The 8615-nt window shown below is 42.6% G+C and overlaps 1 protein-coding gene across 2 annotated transcripts; it reads right to left on the bottom strand.

Annotated features, from left to right (window-relative positions):
* Positions 1-1367: 1367 nt before the first annotated feature.
* LOC306966243 (neuronal acetylcholine receptor subunit alpha-7-like) lies at positions 1368-8553 on the bottom strand. 2 transcript variants are annotated; one of them, XM_079560936.1, is made up of 10 exons: positions 8072-8553; positions 7374-7513; positions 7240-7284; positions 7018-7124; positions 6859-6938; positions 6587-6754; positions 6312-6506; positions 6081-6167; positions 4815-4924; positions 1368-2542 (listed from the first exon to the last, which is right to left on the bottom strand). In XM_079560936.1, the coding sequence occupies exons 1-10, from the start codon at positions 8121-8123 to the stop codon at positions 1688-1690; spliced, it is 1839 nt and encodes a 612-aa protein (XP_079417062.1). In that variant the 5' UTR covers positions 8124-8553; the 3' UTR covers positions 1368-1687. The 2 variants fall into 2 exon arrangements, with proteins under 2 accessions (XP_079417062.1, XP_079417061.1); XM_079560935.1 differs by having other exon boundaries at positions 1369-2542; positions 7018-7127.
* Positions 8554-8615: the final 62 nt, after the last annotated feature.

Below are 8615 nucleotides of genomic sequence, written 5' to 3'. Positions count from 1 at the left end.
CACCACCATGCTTCACTTACAGTTGAAAAGTCTAAAGTAATAGCCAGAAGATTTTATGCCAAGATGTCATCAGTTAACTAAATTTACTGATAAAACGGTTGCAGGGGCAGTCAATCATTTTATTACGGCGGCTCTCGCCAAAATAAAGACTATAAATAATGATTTGGTGCTCTCCTGCCAATTTCAAATATCTGTCAAGTCACCTCCAAATGCTGCTCTAAGTACATTTTACACTTCCTTCAGCCACAGGCCAGACCTCCCCCCTCCCCCTCGAGCTCTCTCATTAATGACTAATCGGGAAAAAACTTTCACGAGAGCGCCTTTGCCTATTCAGCACACTGGGGCCTAGTCTCCAAGCCATGTAAAATATCTTGTTCTTTGTGGGTGTCTTCTTCCCTCTCCCTCTGTCCCCCAAGCCACTGCAGAGCCCTCCTCCCTGTGCGGCTCACTCTCTATTCGCTTTATCGCCGCGGTTCATTACCTCCATATCTTATTCTTATTTTCACTCGCCTTTCTGCCCTTGGTTACGGCGTCCTTACACTTCAGATAACATAAGCCGCAGTGGAGACAAAGTTGGCGCATGTAGAGAGAGTACAGGAATGGGGAGCTTTTGACGTCTGCTATAAAAGATTTGTCAAACATCCCCAAGCGGTGTGTTTGGAGGTGTCTTTTCTCTGCATGAATATGGAGATCACATCTGAAAAGGATCTTTTTTACCCATACAGACGGTGCTTAAAGTCATAAACTTGTCAAAAGCGATTATTTATCTATATGTAGGTCAGCATTTAACATGAGGACACACCCGGGTATGGACTCTGAATGTGCGCATCAATAAAATGTCAACTCCAGTGGAAATCAATAGAAGACTGAACAGTGAATGCGGTCCATTTTAATGTTCTCTAAAAGGGTAAGCAGTTAAATCTTGCTTCAGTGTAAAAGCTCAGTTACATGCAACAAATTACTCCTCGTGATTCCTACTGAACGGTGAACTACAGTACAAACTTTTGACACAAGGACATGCTTCCTTTGCCAAAACTCCTCAGTGAGGCGTTTATTCAATGATTTAGCCCAGGGATCTCCAACCAGTCGCTCTCCAGCTCTTTCTAGGTTGCTCGTTGGTGACTGACATTTGAGAAGCATTTTCTTTTTGTTCTGAACATGCAGAACACAATTTGCAAACATTTGGGTCAATAGTAAAGTAGAAGTACAAAACTAAAATGATTTTCTTGGCCACTAATTCTTCTGGTTGTACTTCCCCAAAGTCGCATTTAACACAAGTGTCTTTGAAGCATAAGTTGCTCTCCAACATTTTTTTTTTTGCGAAAAAGTAGATCGCCAGGTAAAAAGGTTGGAGACCCCTGATTTAGCCTATAAAGTACTGATCTTATCCAAGCAGTGAAAAGATAGAACAATGCTGCTATTTTACTATTTTAAAGGTTGGGATTGTGTGTCATAAGAAAAGTACCAAGTTTATAATAAAAATGCTTTGAAAAGAGAAGAAATAACACAAATTGTTACTCGTGCCTGAATCCAGAATTGAAAACATGAGAATCTGGATGCAGTATAAATTTGGTCTGTCTTTTTCACAGTGCCCGACCCCCGTCATGTTCATTCAACTGTTTAAAAATAAAGAAAAAGAAATTGTGCTTTTAACAAATAGTCACTGACATGACAAAAATAGTCCCTTTCACAGGAAGTCTTTGGACAGGGCTTCCCCAAAGTTGGGGGCTGCCATGAGAATCGCAATGGTACAAATAATGTTGAAGACGCTGAATCCGACCAGACACAGGCGGTCCACCACTGCTGCTGCAAACTGCCACTGCTCGGACAGACTCATCTGCCTGTCCTGCTCCCGGACACGCTCCACCAGGTACTGCACCTCTCCCAGAAGGGCCCTCAGCTGGTTGTCCACCACCCCAGACCGCGACGACGCCCCGATGCTGTTGCTCTGACTGGAAGCGGCCCTCCCCGATGCCCCACCGGCTCCTGCCTCCGCCCCAGCTGCCCCCATGGATGAGGCCAGCTCTGGATCTATCGTCAAGGGGATTTCATGTGGGGAGCTCGCAACTTTGTTATGTTGTACGTGGGTCGGTGTGTCTTGAGATGGTCCTGCCGCTCCTTCGTCTCCTGGCCCAAACCCACCCTGGCTTAACCCCCTGCCGTGGCTGGTGGTTCGGTTCCTCTGCTCCGGCTCGATCTCGTTCGTGGTCTGAAAGGACTGAAAGCCCATGTAAGGTAGATGCCCGTTGGCCATGGAGTCTCTGTTGTGATTGGGGAGGATAACGGCCTGGGCGCTGGGGCGCGGGGCCGCGGGCAGAGGGTGGTTGAGCTGAGCGAGACTGGCCTGTAAGGAGGCGAGACTCTGGGGCAGCACAGATGGCACCGGGGTAGGGATCGTAGTGGTGGTCGCGGAGGTAGTCGGAGAGGCCAGACCCTTGCTCTGAACATCGCCGTGGTTATGTGGCAGCGGGGGGTCGGCGTTCTCCCCCGGACGCTTCATCCGCAAGAACCAGGGGACCCACTGGAGAAGGATCAAGTGCACCTGATGGACAAAAAGTTTCTGCTACTGTTACAACCAAATAAACATGATCTATTCCACCCAAGTATATTATATTATGTTTGTGTAGTCCCTCAGTTGCATAGGAGCTGTATCATTAAATAACATAACTTATGTTTTCTAACAAGGTGAAGCAGATTTTAGGATAAACAAGGTGGAGCTAATGCTAACTCCTCAAAACTGTATTAAGTTCAAATTTGAAAACCAGAAGAATCATAAGGAAAAGGGTAAATAGTAAAACATAGTACAGATGGGATGCCTTTTGAAAATCTTGAGCCATCATTTTGATGACGCCTGCTCTTCCTAAGGTCCTCACCATAAATACACACGTTTAAATACAAACATTTATGACAAAAGCAAGTTATAAAATCCTTTTTTTTTTTTTCATTATATTGATACTATAAGAGTTGTTTTGTGGCACCTTTCATTTATTTTCACTTTCAATGTGAAAGGCCTTGAGTTTACAAAAGACAGCGCCACAAGCTGTCATTGTGTCTTTGAACAAGACAATTCCCCCAGCTTGTCTGTGTGAATGCCCAATGTGTAATAACAAATGGTTATCATAATGAGCGTAACAGGTTGGCATTCACACACCAATCAGCCTGTACCTTACCACAAGTGTTTAGAAAGGCATTATATTAGACTGATGCATTACTACATTATTATTACAACAGATATAATCAAATATGTAGCATGTCCACAAATTATTCTATTCTATTCTAAAGACTTTTTGTGCTGACTAGTTTTGATACATTTTGCACTGTTATTATGAACTGTCCAATGTACACTGCGTTACAAATTATTATGCAAATGACATTTTTCTAAGATTTTCTAAATTGTCAACTCAAATGAGAGTCAGCATAATTTTCAAGTCTTTAACTGGTAGAGGCTCATTTAAATGTGGTGGAAAAAATTTCCTAGTGATAACAGTATTTTTTTCAAAAATAAATATAGTAAAAACCTCAAAATCTACTGTTCCAAATTATTATGCAACTCATCGTTTCAATACATTTTAAAGCTTGTAATTAACTGAAAATGATCATTTGTTGAATTTGTAGCATTAGGAGGTCATATTTACTGAAAACAAAAGCTATTTCAATCAAAAAAGCATTAACAGGTCAAGTTATATTTTACCAAAGGAGCCCTTGTGTGATAGCAGCTGCCGTTTGGATGAAAACTGCCTCCCACCCTCATAGAATTTTTTTTTGTTGAGGCTCCAAAGGTTCTCAATAGGGTTGAAGTCAGGGGAGGAGGGGGTCCGCATCATGAGTTTCTCTCCTTTTATGCCCATAGCAGCCAGTGATGCAGAGGTTTTCTTTACATTTTCGGGAAAACACGGCTCTTCATTTTGTAGCATAGAAGACAGTGGTCAGTTAAAAACTCCACATATTTTTCAAAGATCATTTTCACACCTTCAAGGAGCCTAAAAGGGCCTAAAGGGGCCGACCAGCTCTCTCACCATGATTCTGGCCCAAAACATGACTCCGCCCCCTCCTTACTGACGTCACAGCCTTGTTGGGACGTTGTGGCCATTCACCAACCATTCACTACTCCATTGATTTGACCATCCAGGGTTACACGGCACTCATCAGTGAACAAGACTGTTTGAAAATGAGTCTTCATGTATTTCTGAGCCCGTTGCAGCCGTTTCTGTTCATGAACATTCAATTGACAGTTTAGGGGAGGCCTGGATAGAAGGTTTATGCACAACTGCAGCCTCTGGAGGGTCCTACACCTTGATGTTCGGGAGACTCCAGAGGCACCAGCAGCTTCACATACCTGTATGCTGCTTTGTAGCATCTGTTCTCTTAATCTGATGTGTTTGTCTGGCAGAAACCGTCCATATTGTGCCTTTATCTGCACAAACTGGAGTGTGCTCTGAATCATCCACAAATCTCTTATCAGTATGATGATTATGCTTAATCTTTCATGAAATATCGAAGGTTTTCATACCTAGACCAAGGCATTCAACTATTTCACGCTTTTCATCAGCAGAGAGATCCTTTTTCTTTCCCATATTGCTTGAACATGATGATCTGCATAATAAAGTGGAACACCCTTTTTCAGTAGTTTTTCCCTTAACTGGGCTTAACCTGAAAACTAATCATCCCAGGTCTCTGAGATTAATGTCAGTGATTCATAGAGCCCCAAGACACGATACCATCCATGAGTTTCATTATTATTGTTTTTTTTTTTTACCTTTTTGACACAAAAATCCAATTTGCATAATAATTTGGAACGCAGTGTATAAACTCACCAGTCGTGGCATGTGTCCATCGTTGGGATTGTGGTGATGGAACTGAAGTACGATCACCGTGGCTACGACAGACATGCCCACGATCACCATGGTGCTGGCAAAGTATTGGCCTGAGGAAGGAAAAAGAGATACAGAGTGCACAGAATAAGTACACGACGTGCATGATACTCATTTTCTGAGAATATTCAACATGTCTATAAGATTTAACTAAGATCGGGGGCAGGCAATAAATGTGTATTATATATATATATATAATTAAATGTCTAATAATGTGCAGTTTACGATGTAGAGTGAATATATACTTTGTCACCTAAATCTACAAATGTGTCATCATGTGTGGATTTTTTTCAATATATCTTATTCTAAAAAATCTTCTTGACCCCCATTTAAGTGTGTGACGATGTATAAATCTGAAGAAAATCTAACAACTGTAATATGTTATAACATCTTGGCGACATGTAAACAGGCAGCAACCTCCCTCTCTCTCCGTACAGCTACATTTTTTGCCTTTTTCTGCGAGCTGCATTTGTGGTTTCTGTGTTCCACATTGTTTTACTGGATACTTTGGTACGTTTTTGCTGTGTTTTTGTGGGGATCAGTTAATCAGCTTAACCCATTTGAGACCTACAAATTTCTTCTTCTGAAACACTGAAGAGGCACCGAGAGCCCAACACAGCTGCAGCACAGTGGAGGCGTCACAAGAGGAGCTACAGGAAACAAAAAAGGGACAAACGAGGAGGTATCCGGGGCGAGACTCACAGCTAAGCCACACATGCCATCTATTGTTCTGGCTAATGGAAGTTCACTGGAGAATAAAACATATTATCTGCTAAGATCTTCCCAGAAGATGGCGAAAGACTGTTGTGGAGCGGAGGGAGGTGTGCAGGAGGAAGAGGAAGGACGACCAGTACAGGACACCACGCTCTGAAACAGGGACAAACCCAGGAGGCGCTGCACAGTTTCAGAGGATCAGAGGAGACTGACGGCAGCCAGCCAGGTTTCCTCCGGGTGCTACGATTTCCCCAACCTCCAAAAACATGCAGGTCAGGTCGGCCCACAGAGGCGGCGCGGCTCAGTCGCAGCGGCTCGGGACTAACACCTGAACACTATTTCGTTGTACGCTTGTACAATGACAAATTAAAGCACTTACTTACTTAAAATACCAACACAACAAACAATAACCAACATTTTAAAAGCTTAGAGGGGTTGCTTAGTGAATGTAATGTTGGATTAAGTCATTGCTGTAAGATATTGTGTAGAACTCACCTATGAGCGGTACAGAGTCAGAAGTAGCTGGCATTATCTCTGCAACCATCAGCATGAAGACAGTCAGGGAGAGGAGAACGGTGATACCTGGAGGACATTACAAGATAGAGGTGGATTATATAAGTAATAGACAACTCTTAACACTTTCAGCACTTTCCAATGCATAATATAATTTTATCCCTCTATTACTCCCTCTATTGCTCTATCCCTTATGCAAACTGTTTCCCTCACCTAGGCTAATCTTCTCCCCAGAATTAGCAGGAAGCAGAAACACAACCAGCGTCATGGAAGAAAGGAGCACACAGGGGATGAGCAGGTTGAGAGCATAAAATAGGGTCCTTCTTCTTAAGGTCACCACAAATGTAACATCGAGGTAAGGCTCTGCACAACAGTCATAGAAAACTTCATGTCTATCCCCCGGTACCTCTGAAAACACACATTACATTTGCTGTTTAAAGTGGAGTTACACCAGAGTCTTGAAAATAATGACATGGTTTTCACTTTACCCAGTAGTTCCCACTCTCCGTTAGCCATGTACCCCGACACATCTGCCTTATTCATCTGCATATCCAGCAACCAACCGTCAAAAGTCCAAGAGCCAAACTTGAGCTCACAGCGCTGGATGTCAAAGGGAAACCACCGAACATCAACGCTACAGGTGCTGACAAATATTCCTATGAAAGATCACACAAATGTGGTTTTAAATGAGTGCTGGTCAAGGTGCACTGGTTAAACAAACTAGCTGATGTGCAGGCATTATGGGAGTCAGAAGCCTTACCTGGAGGCATATACTCACAGAAGCCACTTGAATTGACCAGGACATTTGTTTTGAAGGTTGCATCAAATTTGTCATGAGCACTGAGGGAAAGACGCCCACAGTCACCATGAAGTCATAATTTATTATTTATTCCTGTTGAGTGTCATGGCTCCACCTCACCTGTTATAAAGGAGTATATCAGGAGTCCACACCTGCTCAGAGGTAAAACGCAGGTTCTTCACACCTGGATACTCGGACTGGTTCCACTGTAGATAGTGGTCGTACCACTGCTGAAAAACACAGATATGAATTATTTAGATGTGAATAAAATATAAAGACAAGCAGGGTAAAATGTTCTCTGCAAAAATTCAAAAGTGTGATTTGTGTGAATAATGTTCTCACCATCTGCAACCATGCATTTGTTGTCAGTATCTGGTTCTTTTCATCCTACAGCAAACCAAATGTTTGAGGCTTTTCTGTGACATGGTACAAAATAGTTCAAGTAGTAAAATAGTTCTAACACTCGTATGACTTACCACATCCATCACCTGCATGAGCGTAAAGGAGAAATGCACGATGAGCGTCTGTGAGTCGTTACCAACAGGTCTCTCCATGGGATTGTAGTCTCTCAGCAGCTCCTTGAGCAGAAAGCGCTGGTGAGGACCCTGCACTGACACTGAAAGATCATGGGGCAGCAAAGAGAGTCAAGACTAGTTTTGAAACCTATGTGGAACAACAGAACAACATAGTCTAAACCTAATAGTGACTAAATGCACAATGTGGGGAAGCGCAGGCAAAACGGTAACAAAGACAGATAGTGGCAGGCACTCTTAATCAATTAGCTCTGATGGATTGCTGCTTACAGTATCTGCCATTGTAAAACTGTCATTTAGAGCAAAGCCAAAGCAAAAGGGTAACTCAAAAAAACAAAAACATCCCCTGTCAAACATTCTATAAGAAGGAATGGAATTGTATAGCTTACTGTACATTCCATTTGTTTCTCTAATGTTTTTATTTATGGGCTTAAACATCCACTGCTGCTCAGCATTGGTCAAGAAAAATGCATAGGAAGTGCTGCTTTGTCATCATATAGGCTAGACGTATTTTCCTGAGGCTCTTTACCCAAGCTTCACGGACAGTGACTTTCTCCCGCAGTAACATTATTCAACTCAGGATGTTTAAAACCAAATTTACAACATGTGAAACACCTTTATAACAAATCTTAGCCACTTACCTTGGATCAGTGTTGCAACCACCAGTATCCCAAAAGCTCCGACCGACTTCATGCTTCATCCCTCTGTATTATTGGAGAAGAAATAGCCATTGAGGAGGTGAGAGGAGAGATAGAGATGGGAAATAAGGGGGCTGAGTGTGATGCTGCTGATGGCACAGCAGCATAGGCTGGAGGCAGAGGGAGAGAGGGTGAAATGCATAGACCTGATCAATATTCCGCCAAGTATGAGGCAAGTCGCACAGATCCATTGATTTGATTGTGTGTTACATTGCCATGTCTCTGCATCCGCTCTGTTTTGAAGAGTGTGCTTCAACAGAACATGCTTGGACTATTTATTGCGCTACATTTTTGGGCTGTTACCATGGATCTTTAATGACATCGGTCTGTAAACGTTATGTGTTACCTTACTGCTGCGTAAAAGTATTGTTTATCTTTGCATCTTCCAATTCCCTGTTGTAAATGAAACAAACACTGCTAGTGTGTGTAGTACATGTACACTCAGGATGTACAAAAAAGAAAAGAAGTAAGCTAAGCTACATTCATA

The sequence above is a fragment of the Gobius niger genome (assembly GCF_951799975.1).
Source record: "Gobius niger genome assembly, chromosome: 8".
Classification (NCBI taxonomy): domain Eukaryota; kingdom Metazoa; phylum Chordata; class Actinopteri; order Gobiiformes; family Gobiidae; genus Gobius; species Gobius niger.
The sequence above is the reverse complement of the archived record's forward strand: the minus strand, read 5'-3'. Positions and strand labels throughout refer to the sequence as shown.